The 16569-nt window shown below is 42.3% G+C and overlaps 2 protein-coding genes across 2 annotated transcripts in view; both read left to right on the top strand.

The window, feature by feature from the left end:
• LOC144695478 (uncharacterized) overlaps window positions 1-5142 on the top strand; it is a 65834-nt gene extending 60692 nt beyond the window's left edge. The window contains exon 16 of the mRNA XM_078566356.1: window positions 872-5142. Within this exon, the coding sequence (XP_078422482.1) occupies window positions 872-1161 (290 nt within the window). The 3' untranslated portion in view covers window positions 1162-5142. The remainder of the gene's footprint in view (window positions 1-871) is intronic.
• LOC144696035 (palmitoyltransferase ZDHHC18-like) overlaps window positions 1-16569 on the top strand; it is a 313950-nt gene that overhangs the window by 153595 nt on the left and 143786 nt on the right. The gene's annotated exons all lie outside the window — the stretch shown is intronic.

Genomic DNA, 16569 nt, shown 5'->3' with positions numbered 1-16569 from the left:
ATGAATATGAAATAGTCACTAATAAATCCAGTACGGAATTGAGGAGAAACTTGTTTACCAAGTGAGTGGTTAGAATGTGGAACTCGCTACCATGTGTAGTTGAGGGAAATAGCATAGTTGCATTTAAGGGAAGCTAGGTAAGTACGGCTGCAGTTGTTGCCAACACCGGGCATGTGCAGTTCTGATGTTTTACTGCATTATGTCATTGTGAGAGACAGCAGGCAGCAGCCAGGAGCAAAGATGCTTATCAAACAATTATTAGAGTTTCGTGGCAGTTGCAGAGAAGAATATGCGAATAACCCCTTGTGTCTAGAGCAGCATCTTTAAGTGAACAATTCCCATGCGCTGCTCCTCTGAGGGTTCCATTGTTAACAATCTGCGCAACGTCATTGGCTTATTGTGGTTAAATAAATCAAATGCATACACCCTTCAAGCAACAAAATTGGCAGTGGAATGACGTCATTGGTGTTCTGTGCATGTGTGAACTAGTGCTCATGTGCGATGGGTATTGGCAGCCATCTTGCGCTGCCAGGAGACACAGTGGGTAAGTACATGAGAGAGAAAGAAATAGAAGTGTTAGATGAGGAGGTGTGGGAGGAAACTCATGTGGAGAGCATAAACATTAGTATGAACTGTTGAGCTGAATAGCCTATTTCTGTGCTGTACATTTTATGCAATGGTTACAGCTAATGATCTGAGGGTGTGGTGTTTTCCTTATCCAAAAGCTGATTGATTATCTGATTGGAATACTGATAGAATATAAACAAGTTCACAACTGGAGCATTCAAATAATTTTAGTCTGAGCAAATTGTGGAAATTTGCATGTTTAACAATTGGGTGCATTTAATTTGGTTTGTTATTTTTTTTACAGTATCTCTACCACTTTGGTCGCAACACTTCATTGAGAAACACGAAGCAGAGCTGATTGAGAGACTGACAGAAATTGACTCAATCTTAAATGGCTTGAAAGCAAAATGTGCCATCAATCAGTACGATGTGTCCAAAGTGCGGGCACCCAGCACAATTGAGGATCAAGTAAGGGAGCTAATGACTTGTGTGATCAAGAAAGGGAATAACACAATGGATTATTGTCATGACCTTCTTCGGAAGTACCACAGGGATTTAGTGTCAGAGCTGGAGAAAAGAGAAGCAGCAGAATAAAGCTGTGCAGCGAAGAATATACCAAGACCACGGTTAACATCTCTAATGCTCCTGTTCATAAAATGCTGCCTGTTGCTGGGGGACAGGTTCCTGGAGACAAGAGTCTCTGGCATCTTTCTCAGGTCATTTTTAGTGTTCGGTAAAGGTACCCAAACTTGCTTATTGTTTAGTAACTTAGTAACTAAATGCAAAGCAGCTTCTCATACCTCAGTTTACTTGGGCTCTCAAACTAAGAAAATGACTTGCATTTATATACTTTGGGTAACTCGATACCTGAACTACATCTGTGTTGATTAGAAAGAAAGACTTGCATTTATATAGCATGTTATAGCCAATGAAGTATTTTTGGAATGTAGTCACTATTGTAGTTAAAACCATTTGCCAAAAATTCAGTAGAACCAATCTATCAGAGTTCAAATTCCATAATGTTAAACTGAATGAGCAGCATATAGTTCCATCTCACATTCTCCAGATGACAGCAACAATACTTCTCACTCCGTTCCAGATAGTGGCAGCTCCTGCTTCTTTATATAGGGTGCTTTCTCCTTCACACACGTACTCACTGATTCGAAATCAAATTATACAATTCTAAGCCACAGATATTTAAACTCTTTAAAACACAGCTCAGGTGTCTCTGACAGGCTTGTTACAAACTTTTCATGAGAAATGAAGAAAATCCTGTCATCTTCAATGGATGGAGCAAAAGTCTGTTTGCATCAGGACTTCTGTTTAAAGGGGGAAGGCTTAAGGCATGAAATGAGTGGATTTCAGTTCAGAGAAACCTTTTCAACAATGTTTAGAAAAATGTGAATTCCATTACTACAAGATGCCATTGAAGGTGATTTAAATATCAAAAACAATTATATAAAGTCTTGGATAAAAGATTAGAGAATATAGCAAAAGAGTGGGGAAATAAAATTACAGTACATAGCTCCGGCGCGGAGCTGAGACAACTTAAATTAGTAAAACATCCTAAGGTGCTTCACAGGAGCATTATCAAACAATATTCTGTCATCTCCCAAATGTCTCCTGCAATTCAATCAGGTTTCTGCTCCTGAAATGGCATTAACTAAAATCACAAATGAGGCTTTCTGTTACTGTGACCCTGGTAGGTTATCCCTCATCTCCTCAGCCTATCTGCAGCCATTGACACAGTTGTCCATACCATCCTTCAACACCTCTCTTCCATTGTCCAACTTGTTGGGGCTGGCATCATTTGGTTTCACTCTTCCTTATCCAATCAAAGCCAGAGTATCTCCAGCAATGGTTTTACTTTCTGCCCTTACATCATTAACTCTAATGGAGCCAAGCTTCACCTCTCCATCTCGATCCCTGCCATGCCTCTGGCAGACTGTTTGTCTGACATCAAGTCTTGAATGACCTTCAGTTGCCTCCAGCTGAAGATTATGAACACCAAAGCCATAGTCTACAGCCCTTATCAAAAGCTTCTACTCCCTGTCACAGATTCTCCTCCAGCTATTGTTGCAGGCTTAGACTATTTCCAGCATTTCACTGGAACTAAGCTGCCAACTGCATATTTTAATCACAAGACCACCACTTCGACCTCTGTAACATTGCCCTCTCCGTCTCTGTCTTTAGTCACATGCCAGTGAAACCCTAATCGCTGTCTTTGTCACCTCCAGATTCTGCTATTTGGATGCTTTCCTAACCAACCTCCCATCCTTCCCCCTATTTAAACTTCAGACTTCTTAAAGCTCTGTTACCTGTGCACAGTCCTGTACCAAATTCTGCTCACCCATCATTCCCAGGAAGGGTTTGAAACACATGGATGAGAATTTTAAATGAGGAATCAGGGGACCGGGAGCTAACTGACCTATGGCTTCACCCCTCCCTATTTCTATAACATCCTTCAGACTCTTAGTTCATCTGCCTCTGGTCTCTTTTGCAAGCTCCTCCCTTTTCCTTGCCATGCCATGCTTTCAGCTGCCAAGGACCCACAATCTCCAACTCCCTCTTCTTCTGAAAAATCTCCCTAATTAAATCCCCTTATCTACCAAGCTTTTGGTCATTCCACCGAAATTCCCCTTTGATTCAACATCAATTTCTGCACTCCTATGAAGCAGCTTGAAATGGTTTTCAACTCTAAAGACCAATTATTACTGTATATTACTTGTGAATTCAATTTGTTATCAGATGTATTTTTGCAATTTTTTTTATAACTTTAAAATAAAATGAGCTTAACCAAGGAAACTTCCAATATTCTTTGGGAATTGGAGTTTTCCCCCTTCCCAGTGCAACCATCCTTGATTTGGCATAGTTCTATAGTCTAATGATGAAAGGTTTATTGCTTTCTGATAGGAGAGCAATGGGGACAGCATTACAGACAGGACTCATCTGCATTGTGGTGCTTGGCCCTTTTTTTAAGGTAATAACATATTCTGCAAAGGAGGAAATAGCCTATTCCTCAGAAATATTGTTCTTTATTCTTTTTCATGGGATGTCGGCATCACTGGCAAAGCCAATATTTGTTGCTTAGCCCTAAATCCCTTGAACTGAGTTGCTTGCTAGGCCATTTCAGAGGGCAGTTAAGAAAGGGTAAACCACATTGCTGTGAGCCTGGAGTCACCTGTAAGCTAGACCTGGTAAGGATCGCAAATTTCCTTCCCTAAAGGGCTTTAGTGAACTAGGCGGGTTTTTACAACAATCAGTGATAGTTGTCATGGTCACTATTAGTGATACTAGCATTATTAATTGAATTCAGATTACACCAGCTGCCATAATGGGATTTGAACCTGTGTTCCCAAAGCAGTAGTCCAGTGATTTTATCATTATGCCACCATCTCCCCAACTTTCTACAATTATAACTGTTTAATGTGATAAACTGCAACCTCTGCACTCAGCAGAATTTACCATTACCCCACTGTCATATATAATTCAATCAGTGAAATAGATCTGGCCATTCCCCCCTACTCCAATTTGCAAGAAAGACTCATCACTTAAGATACAGACAGCCCTGCATTCGCTGGGCTGGGCCAAAATTCACCATTCTCTTTTTTTATTAAGTTTTAACAACAATCATAATGAGTAACAGTACAGAAAATAGCTTACAGTGCAGCAATAATTTAAACTTACATTTGGAAGAGAAGGGAAAGGAAAAGAGAAATAGGAGGAAGAAGAAGAAAAGGGAAGGGGAAAAAAGATGAAAGAAAGCCTTCCCTAGCCCCCGGAAAAAAGAGTAAATCAACAACAATCATAGGACAGACATAGTTTCACATGGTATAATTTATACACCATAATTAGGGTCAGTTACGTGAAAGTAGAGAGCTATGGTTCCTCAAAATAATCTAGGAAAGGTTGTCAAGCTATATAAAATCCATCAGTGGAGCCTCTTATAGTGCACTTTATTTTCTCAAGTTTAAGATTTTGCATAAGATCACGTATCCAATTAGTAAAAGAGGGCGGACAGACTGTTTCCAATTTAATAGAATATTACGTCTAGCCAATAATGTTGAAAAGGTGAGTGCATCAGTCTGAATTTTTGTAAGAGGGATCCATCCCAAAGAATGCTGTATTAGGAGAAGGTTCAATATTGCTCCAAAAAATATGAGTGTGAGACATAAAAATTGTTGTCCAAAATAAAGCCAATTTAAGGCATGACCAGGACATATGAATTAGTGAGGCTGGAGCAGTATGATATTTATCACAGGTTGGATCAAAATTTGGATAAATCTTAGATAATTTAACTTTGGATAGATGTATATGATGTAAGATTTTAAATTGTAGCAACCCATTCCTTGCACATACAGATAAAGAATGTACGTGAGAAAGAATAGACTTCCAGTTATCTTCTGATAAGCCTGAATCAAGATCTTGCTCCCGAAGAGTTTTTAGGTGGAAAGCGAAGAGCAGTGTAGTGAAAAGATTAGAGAATATAATTTGGAAGTGAACCCCCTGACAAAAGGATTTAGTTCTAATACAATATCTTGGTGATTTAGAGGGCAATAAAGGAAACTGAGTGACTTTTCTTGCACGCAAAATCTCTGATTTGTAAGTAGTAAAAGAAGTGTGTGTGGAGCGGATCGTATTTCCAAGAGAGGGAGTCAAAAGAAGCAAAAATATTATCAATGTATACATTGGCAAGGATTTTGATGCCTCTCATGTGCCAGACTTTGCATCAATAGGGCTGCATAAAGAGAGAGATTGTAGCCCAAAAAGCGTTCTGAACTGGGTCCAAATCTTAAGGCGAATGATAGAGTTTGAAGAAAGGTGACTGGTTGAGAAAGGAATGGAGGAGCACAATAGAGCAGGCAAAGATGTGAACTGACAGGAGGCTGCCTCCAATGGCACCTACGCTAAACTAGCCGAGTCCAAATGAAGTCAAAAATAAATAATACAGATATTGGCAGCAGACCAATAATAATACTGAAAATTTGGTAGTGCTAAACCACTTAAATGCTTGGGTTAAAAAAAAACATTATTCCAAGGGATAGACTATTCTCCCCATTTGTTCAATGAAACAAGGCAACCCACTTCTATGAACTGTGAACTCCTCCCTTCACTTATGAACATTAAACATTCCTCAGCTCAACCTGACACAATATGTAGGCTCTATGCCTCCCAATCAGTGGATTGGGCCATCCTTCAGTGTGACAAAGCATTTCCCCATTGATGTATGAAATCAGTTAGCCCTCCATCCTAGTTCAGTAACCTTCCTTTCTGGACCCAATGAGACAGACCATTGCTGTCCATTCAGTGAGCTAGGCCATTGCATTGCATAGGACATTGAACTGTTCAAATGATGGAAGAATCATCTTATTTCCTGCAATTCCACCCTCACTCCCTTCCCCTGCTTCCCAGAACCATGATCGGGTCCTTGTCCTCATGTTCCACCCCACTCAATGGATCATCCTCTGCCATTTCCACCACTTCCACCACAATGCCACCGCCTGGTGTTCCCTGCTAACAATACAGTCTCCTCTACACTGGGGAGACCAACCCAGATCGCTTTGCTGAACATCTCCATTTCATTTTGCAAGTGTGACCCTGAGTTTGATGTTGCTTACCATTTGAATTCTCCATCCCATACTCAGGGTGGAATTTAATGAAACTAATGTGGGTTCATTCCATTGATTGGAGAACCAGTGGAAAACCCGGATCAATTCTGAGGGGGAGGCCTGACAGCAGTGCCATTGGGAGCAGTGGCTGCTGCCAGTGATGTTCCCATGGAGAGGCCAAGGATGGCTGAGCAACCCAGGCCACAAGTGAGTGAGGGCAGGATGGGGCTGTGCAAAAGGGGGAGCAGGGGTGGAAAGGGAAGGGCAGGGGGTGGCTTTCAGCGGTCACCCCACTGCCAATTGCCAGGTCCCTTGATTGAGCACTAAGTGCCTCTGAAAGAGAGAACCCTCTCCCCCCTCCCCTTCCCTGAGATCACAGGCAACCCCTGGCTTTCTGGAGCCACAGGAAAGGCCTGCCACTTGCATTAAATTCAGGTTGGCTCAGGGATAATAGGTGTCAATTGGCTCAAAAATGAACCTAATTGACAACCTACCGTGAGCAGGTAAGTTTCCCCCAAGGGCCTGTTCCGCCCCCAACTTAATCATGGGAAGTTTTCCCACTACCGGGAGGCTGATATGCAGCCTCTTCTGTGATCAAGTGGGCCCACCACCATGTTTCCTGCAACGAGAAGCTGCATTAAATCTAGCCTTCACCCTCTTACAATGTTCTGATAAACCCCTACAGAAGCTTGGGCAACAGCACCTCATCTTTTGAATAGGCTTTTTACGATCTTCCAGAAACAACACTGAACTCAGCAGCTTCAGATCATAACATGCATTCCCAATTTCTCAGACAACAGATGCTGGTAATGGTGCTATGACCATTCACACTTCCTCTGGACGCAGCTTCAATTTTTTAATTGCCCCATTGCTGAGGCATTCAAGCTTACCCATTTAAGCCCTAATTTTGATGAAGAAGAGGTGGACGCTTTCTTTATCTCTTTTGAAAGGTTAGCACAGTAGTTAGTGGCCAGCTCACCGTTAGTCCCGGTTGTTGTAGTGTAAGCTAACAGGAAAAGCTCACAAGGTTTATTCCCCCTTGCCTGAGGAAATTGCAACAAGCTATGAGGCAGCAAAAAGGGCTATTTTAAGTGGTGCCAGAAGCGTACCATCAGAAATTCCATACCTTCAAGAAACGGCCTGACTAGATGTATCTGGAATTTGGCAGCTTAAGCAGCTCGCTTTTGACTGGTGGGTATGGGCGTTTAAAATTGAGGCCACCTACGAAGAAATAATTCCCTTTGAAAAGTTCAAAACCACCATACCGTACCCAATAAGAAATCACTTAGAGGGATAGAGACAAGGGCCAGATAGACAGCAATCACTTATGAACTTGTCCAAAAACCCTCATCCAAAGGAAACCCTTCCCTAGTCACCCCCAGCCATCTGAGAAGGATAGAAGGTGGGGGTGTGATAGGAAACTGAGTGCCCATGAGAGAGAAGGGACAGCTGAAAATGAAGAGGGGCCTGGACAAAATGATGGTGCTGGAGTGAGGCCAAGAAGCCTGTGTATTTTAACCTCCGCGCTAATTGCTGGAGATTATGAGAAAAACCTGTGGGATTTGCTGAGACACACACACCCTGCGGCTAAAACAGGAAGCAGATAGAGAGCATAATAGACCGGGCTATGGCTCTGACTGAGGCAGCTAATGCCTGTAGATGCACTACTGTGAGTGCAGGAGAGTTTAAAAAATCCCTGAGTTACAAGGATTTTGTATCAAAAGGAAGAGTGGCCACATTTCCCCAGAGCAAGACAAGTAAGCCTATTGCGATGCTGAGGTATACAGCGGTATGACCTTTCCACCAGAGAGTGCATTAAGTGCCTAGGTGTTGGTAAAGGGGATTGAAGGAGGGTACATGCCCATCTCCTTATGCTAGATGCACCTGGAGTGCGACCTTGTGTCAGGACTGGTGATCATGGGAATCATCCCCAATTTTCCTGTGGATGGGGTTGGCCTGCTCCTTGGCAATGATCTGGTGGGATCAAAAGTGAAAGCATCCCTAGTATTCTCGGAGAAGCCAACCAAAATCAGGTCGATAGAACAACTGTAGGAGAAGGTGCCTGCCATTTTCCCTGACTGTGTGGTAACCCAGTCTATGGATAGACAAACTCCCTCAGAGGAGGCTGAAGTGGCATTGCAGACAGGTGACCCTACTGTTTGGTGATATAAGACCTTTAGGAGTCTAGAGGACCCCAGAAGGTAATAAGTAGGTCTTCATTTGTTCTGGTTCAGCAAGCCGACCCATTGTTAAAAAGTTAGCTCAGGCTACCCAAACTAAATCTGAGGCAGAGACGATCCCTGAATGCTACTACATTAAAAATGAGGTGCTGATGAGGAAGTGGAGACCCCCTCACAGACCTGTGACCAAGGAGTGGACAATGATCCACTGAGGTGCCGTAGGAAATATTAAGGTTAGCACAAGAAATCCTGTGGCTTGGGCATGCAAGTATATGAAAAGCCCAAGCATGCATCAGGCAGCATTTTTATTTTTATTGGCCACACCTCAACAAAGATGTAGTTCTGCAGAACCTGCCAAGCCTGCCAGGTTGTGGGAAAACCCCAGTCTGCAATAAAACCTGCACCTATGATTCCCATGCCGCCTTTTGGGGAACCATTCAGCAAGGTGCTAGTGGACTGTGTGGGGCTCCTGCCCAAAACTAAAGGGGCTACCAGTATATCCTAACCATCATGGATGTGGCTAACCGTTTCCCAGAGGCCATTCCCCTGAGAACCACATCTGCCAAAATGGTGGTGGGAGAATTAACACAATTCTTTACCAGTATGGACTGCCCACCAAGATCCAGTTGGATCAGGGTTCAAATTTCATGTACTGCATATTTCAGGAAGTCAAAGGTATCCTAGGAGCAACCTAGCTGAAGTCCTCAGCATATCACCTGCAGTAGCAGGGGATGCTAGAATGATACCACAAGGCCCTCAATCAATGATCAGGACATATTGCCATGAGTACCCCATGACTGGGATGAAAGACTAAGTTGTATTCCGTTCGCTACCAGAGGCTCACTCAATGAGTTCACCAGCTTTACCCTCTTTGAATTGGTTTACGGACACCAAGTGAGTGGTCCTCTGAAACCAGTCAAGGAGAGATTTTTTAGAACAGAAGGAGGAAATCTCCATGATAGACTATGTCACCGTGTTCCATGAGCACCTCACGAGAGCCTGTGATGTGGCTTGAGAACGTTAAAAAATCTCTCAAACAACTATGAAGAAATGGGCTGACAAACATGCCAGGGCCCGAACCTTTCAGCCAGGAGACTACATGCTAGTGCTCCTACCAATACTGGGTGCACCCCTAAAAGCATGGATCAGTGGCCTGTACACAGTAGCTAAGAAGCTTGGTGGGGGCTAACTATCTAAATGACACCCCACTCTGGCAGAAAAAACAAAGGCTGCATCATGTCAACATGATAAAACAATGTCACAACCAAGAAGGTGTCAAGCAGGTAATGGTCTGTCCAATAACAGACCTGGAGGACAAGAGGAACAATGGGGATAAATTAGAGGGAGAAATGGGTGAGGCCTACATTGAACCCCCTACAGTCCAGCTATCAAACAGAGAAAATCCAGCAAAATTGGACACCATATTCACCCACCCAAATGCAGAACAGCGAGAAGACCTGACAAGGCTGCTCACTGCAGTTAAAATAAATCTATAGAGACAAGCCAGGCTGCACCACATTAGCTCTACATGATGTGGATGTAGGAGAAGCCCCTCCCATAAGTCGACGTCCCTACCATCTAGATCCAGAAAAGCTGGCCCATGTTTGGAAGGAGATTAACTACATGCTGTAGCACTGATTATTAGAGCCTAGCAGCAGTATCTGGAGCTCCCCAGTTGTGCTTGTGCCCAAGCCGGATGGTTCCACAAGGCTCTGTGCTGACTGCTGAAAGGTCAATGCAGTGACCAGAGCCAACTCCTCCTAATCAATGCCCCGTCTGAATAGATATGATAGGTAATGCAGCCTACATTACCAAGATAGATTTACACAAAGGATACCAACCGCCCGCATGAAGGAAATCTCCACGTTTGTGACTCCAGATGGGTTATACCAGTGTCGGGTCATGCCATTTGACTCAAATATTCCCCAGCCACCTTTTAAAGGCTGATGAACCAGGAAGTAGCGGGATTATCCAATTGTGTAGTGTACCTAGACGACCTCCTAATGTACAGTGACTTGGAGCAACTGGAAGCCCTCTTCCAGAAATTACAGTCAGTTGGCCTAGTGGTCAATCTCACAAAGAACTAATTTGCTAAGGCTCAGGTGACCTATCTAGGACACGTGGTGAGTCAAGGACATGTACTGCCTAGAGCTGCAAAGGTACAAGCAGCAGTACAGTTTCCCATTCCCACAACAAAACTGGAAATCATGAGATTTTTAGGGACACCGCGCTGACAGACCTACTATGGAAAAAAGCAAAAGCATTATGGACCAAGAAATGCCAGGCAGCTTCCGAGAAGCTGAAACCCCTTTTAATAAACAAAATAGTGCTAGCAGATCCAGATTTTAATCAAGCATTTAAAGTAGCCAGCGATGCTAGTGACCTCCAGGAGGATGAATCAAGAATAGAGAGACTAATCGGGTACTTCTCCAAAAAATGAAAAAAACGTCAGAAATGGTATTCCACAGTAGAAAAAGAAACCCTAGGTTTATATTACTGGCTGTCAAACACTTTGAGATATACATCTGAAATTGATACAGAGAGACCACAGTCTATATAGACCACAACCCTTTGACTTTTGTGGAGAAATTCAAAACTCAGAATGCAAGGTTATTCCATTGGAATTTGTTTCTACAACCATATCACCTAAAAATCACTCAGATTGCCAGGAAATTGAATATGATTGTGGACGCCCTGTCCAGAACTTAGAGACCCAGTTAGAACTGATGGGATAATCCAGGCCAAAGCTTAAGTGAGTGGACGTGGATGTGTTTTTTTTGTTTTGTGTTCTTATACCTTGTAATAAAAAGGGAGTAAATCTATTTTTTTGATGAGGAGGTGGCATGAGGCCAGGCTTCTTTAGTTTTCAAAACATGATTTTTCAAATTTCAAATGACTGGAAATTTTGTGATTTGAACTGAGACAGAGCAAACTTCTTAAAAATGCAATGCCACATTCCAAGCTGCATGTGAAAAACAACAAATCACCCACAGGGGAACGTGAAGAGAGAGACATTTCCTATAATCCAGACACCCATCGAAACCCGTAACTGTCTATGGAAGAGACATTAAAAATGTAAAGTATTGAATATTGAAACAGTGGTTGCTATAGACAGGCACACTCAAAACTTCTTGAAAATACACAATGGGTGAAGTATTTCGAGGCAAGGCTGCCCAGCCACTAGAGAGCGATTGCAGCTGATACAGGTGGTGTCAAGAAAGTCCTCAGGGGAAACAGGCTGAAGGCTGCTCTCTCTCCCTCTCTTTTGGAATAAGAGTGTCAGATGGTTTGAGCAGCCAACTCTACTAAAAACCTACCAGTGAACTGAGATCTCATAATAATTGCATGATCTTCTACATCTGACCACTTCCAAAAAACCAGCTAACCTAAATTGACCGCAGCGTTTAAAATCTATGCCTCAAGGACAATCAAAGGACACTTAACCATTTATTCTTTTACCTTTTTTATTGGGTTCTCACTCCCCTTATTTCTTATACCTCTATGTGTGTGTGCGTATGTGTGTGTGTGTGTGTGTGTGTGCGTGCACGCAAATGTGTTGTGGGGGTGCAGAAGGGTAGTCCAAATGACTGAATAAGGGCTGAATGCTTGACATCACATTTTTATTATTTTTCTTGGGTTTAGTTGTTAATAAATCTGCTTTTTCTTTGACTCAAGAAATCCTTGTTTAGTTGACTCCTTATTGTTCACAGCTTAAATAGATAAATACATTCTCATTTGGAAAAAGCATATTCTCCTGAAAAAGAATTGTAAACCATTGTGACCAAATGAGGAGGTCGAATAGCAGGGAGCCAGTTCACTGCTTCTTACCTGGTCATAACAAATTGAACTCAGCTGCACTTTTAAATGACCCACATGATTCATAAAATGTGCATGTGTGAAATCTGTCTCACCCCCATTTCTCACCACCCCCTCTCCCACCTCACCCCGGTGAAAATGGTTTCTGCTGGATATGGGGACGGCACTTCTGGATTCAGGTTCCCAGCGCCATTTTGGATATGCTGTGGAATCTCTGCAACTCCCCAAATATCAAGGACCTAGAATCCATGAATAAAGATGTAGTAGCAGGACATTAAGAAAATCAGAATACAATCAGAGTCAACATTGTTTTGTGAATGGGAAATCATGTTTGACAACTTCATTGGAGTTCTTTGAGGATGTAACAAACAAGTGCATTTGGATTTCCGAAAAGCATTCGATATGGTGCCACATAAAAAGTTTCTACATATGGTAAGAGCATATGGTGTTTGGGATGATCTGTTAGCACCAGTAGAAAACTAGCTAAGAGGAAACGGAGAGTCAGGATAAATGGATCATTTTCAGGTTCGCAAATTGTAACTAGTGGAGTGCTGCAGGGATTGGTGCTGGAGCTTCAACTATCTCGCTATGAATTGTAGGGAGTCGAGTGTGCAAGTCCCTTTCAGAGTCTCACTTAGGTTCGGAGCCATACTTTGGATGTAACAGGAATGAGCGACTATGACAAGTAATGTGTTAAAACAACAATTTTATTGAATATTGAATTACGATAATAATAATGACAATTATAATTGATAATATATAAAAAGGGATAAGTAAGTAAAAAGAAATAAAGATAACTTTATTGAAAGGAGAAAGCACTTTACATATATATATATATATATCAGAAGGAAAGAAGAAAGACATTTTTTAAACACAAACAATAACCCCAACTTAGTCTGTTCCATGACAACATCCTAAATTGGTACATACGTTATCATCTCCTTGGTACCTGCATTACTAAGTCACTGAGTAACCTACAAGTGGGCAGTACAGTGAGTCACTCCGTTCCTTGCCCTTCCTCCCATCTTCAGTGGTGACTATTCCACTACGGCTGCAGCAACGAGTCCTCGAAGCAGTGTCTCTTAAAGCCAAATTTCTGGCTCCATTCCAGCCTTCCGAGGCCTGGTTTATATTCTTAAAACAAGTCTCAGTTCTTATCAATTCTCCATACAGGCACTGCAAGGTCATGCAGACATTGCAATATCCAAGTCGTTTACACATCTTTTGATGGTGTCTTCCCATCTGCTGTCCTTCAAGTGTTATATCCATCAATAAACTTCATCTTCTGATGACCACCATAAAGTAACTCATCATCCTGGCCTGTAATCCAAGGGTCGCTGAATGCAGTAAGATAAAGGACTTCTGATAAACAAAAGACAATTTGTTTTGGTATTCTACCTTGAAAAACAGAAAACAAAAATGTAGTCTGGATGCCAGCTGTGCATGGCCAGTATGAAAAAAACAAGGTCTAGGAAAACAGATTATTATTATTATTATTTATTAATAATAATCAAAGCACAATCATAGCTGGGTTAAGATCAATATCTACCAAGTAAGATTTAATACAAAATAACTTTAAATATTCATTATAGGCTTAAAATCAAGAGCAAAGCAGAAATGCAATTGCAAAAATACAAAATTGCAAAAATTAGTGGCTGCCAACTGCAGGCCTCAGGCTTACCGAATCCAAACAACACAAATCTGCATCTCTATGAACACGCTTTGGATAAGAAAACTAAGTTATCGCCTTATCTTTTCTACACCACATTGAACACTGATTCAGTGAGACATCTGGCATTGTTTTTACTTGCCCAAGAAGTCAATGTCCGCCCGTACACATGATGTAGCGCTGTGGAGCATTCCAGACAGATGCCTTTCTGTCAGGAGTGATCTTGATTTTGCCCATCCTCTTCACCTGAGGGACCACATTTCCAGTTTTTCCTTGTTCACAGGGGCTGTATGCAAGTTTTGGGAAGAAAAGGAAACACTAAATAACCTTCCTTCTAACATATGGTCAGAAGTGGGAATGTTCACCAATAATTGCACAATGTTCAACACCATTCACGACTCCTCAGATACTGAAACAGTCCATGTCCAAATGCAGCAAGACCTGGACAATATTCAGGCTTGGGTTGACAAGTGGCAACTAACATTTGTGCCACACAAATGCCAGGCAATGATCATCTTCAACAAGAATGAATCTAACCATTGTCCTTTGACATTCAATTACATTACCATCGCTGAATCCTCCACCATCAAATCCTGGGAGGTTACCTTTGACCAGAAACTGAACTGGACTAGCCATATAAATACTATGGCTACAAGAGGAGGTCAGAGACTAAAATTCCTGCAGCGAGTAACTCACTTCCTGACTCCCAAAGCCTGTCCACCATCTACAAGGCACAAGTCTGGATGAGTGCAGCTCCAGCAACACACAAGAGGCTTGACACCATCCAGGACAAAGCAACCTGCTTGATTGGCACCCCATCCACAAACATTCACCCCCTACACCACCGGTGCACATTGCCAGCAGTGTGTACCATCTACAAGATGTGCTGCAGGAACTCATCAAGGCTCCTTAGACAGCACCTTCCAAGCCCACAACCACTGCCATCTAGAAGGGCAATGGCAGCAGACACAGGGAACATCACCACCTGGATGTTTCCCTCCAAGCTACTCACCATCCTGACTTGGAAATATATCGCCCGTTCCTTCACTGTTGCTGGGTCAAAATCCTGGAACTCCCTCCCTAACAGCACCCTGGGTGTTCTTACACCACAATGACTGCAGTGGTTCAAGAAGGCAACTCAACTCCACCTTCTCAAAGGCAATTAGGCATGGCAATAAATGCTGGCCTGGCCAACAACAACCGCATCCCATAAATAAATTTAAAAAAAGAAAATTTATCTCGAGCAACACAAATTTGCATCTCTATGAACAAGCTTCACATGAGAAGACTAATTTATCACCTTACCTTCAGATGCCTGTGTGTCAGATGTGATCTTGATTTCCATTTAATGCTTTTCATTCTCGAAAAAAGCTGCTCACAGCAATATGTGCTGCCAAACAGTGCAAATAAGCAAAGGGACTGTGTTGACATGTTTAGATAAGACTGCAAGAGAACATGTCGCCTATAAATGTCAGGTCATGGTTTGCAAAAGCTCTCTTCAGGGTATTGTCATATTTGTCAGGGCATCAGTGGCATCAGTTCCAAATGGATCTGCAAACAGCTTAATCTCATCACAGTGCTCCTTGCAATCCACAAATCTGTGCTTCTCTCAAGCTAGTGGTCAGTGCAGGATACTCCTCATGGTTCATTGTCTCAGCATGCCTTGCTGACAGAGTTGTGAAATGGACAACTTTCTTCATGATCAACTGTTTCTGAAACAATTCCAACTTCTGAATGAATGCTTGGACATGCTTATACAATTTGTTGACAAACTGATCCTTTCCTTGCAGTTTTACATCCAAGTCTGCAAGGTACTTAGTGATGTCAACTAGGAATGTCAAGTCATTCAACCACTCATTATCATCCACGAAGCTCACATCTCTTCCTTTGTTTGTCATGAAGGCTTTTATCTCTTCAATTAGTGCATAGAATCTGGCTAGTGTGGCTGCCTTGCTGAGCCAACAAAAGGTGAATGATGTGATAATGCTTCTGTGAGAAAGGCTCAGAACTGTCTGTGATTAAGCCCCATGGATCTTATGAAATTGATGTTAAAATAACATTTTGCACCACATGTTTCATCTCCAGGGTCTTTGCATAGCAGCTGTTCTTGGTGGATGATGCAGTGAGGTGTGATGACTTCCTGAGGCACTGATTTGAGCATCAGACTGTGAATCCATTGTGCCTGCCTGTTGTCAAAGGAGCTCCATCAGTTGTCAGACCTCAAAGTTTGTATTCCCAAGCAGTCTTTCACGAATTCCCCACCAGACAACAGTTTCCAGGACAGACCTAATTGAGAAATACCACACCCTTGATGCAGCATTCAACCATCATGTTTAATTTCCAGTTTTCCTTCTTTATCGCCAGCTTCTTTAGGTGGTTTCAAAAACACTTCCCCTTGAAATTTCTTATCCTGAAAAATGCAGCTTTTACAGCAATTAATTTACATTCCCAGGAATATGTTGCTAAAAGAGCTAAGAAAATCTTCAAGCTCACTTTCCTGCAGTGAGGGAGTCCATTCTGACATCTTGATCACCAAGTCTCTCTCTGAAACCCCAAGCCACTAGTTTGGCTTTAGCTTTATGCTTGCCATCAGGAAGTATTTTCCTGTGCACATCCACCTGTGTGATAAGGCTGGCTGTCCCCTGTCTGGTATTTCAGTGTATACATAAAATTCTTTCCAACTCTTATTGTTTGGCATCCTTTATCACCTTATCTTCTAATTTGTTAG

This window comes from Cetorhinus maximus, chromosome 21 (assembly GCF_964194155.1).
Source record: "Cetorhinus maximus chromosome 21, sCetMax3.hap1.1, whole genome shotgun sequence".
NCBI classification, from domain to species: domain Eukaryota; kingdom Metazoa; phylum Chordata; class Chondrichthyes; order Lamniformes; family Cetorhinidae; genus Cetorhinus; species Cetorhinus maximus.
Note: the sequence above shows the minus strand (reverse complement) of the source record. Positions and strands in the feature narration are given on the sequence as shown.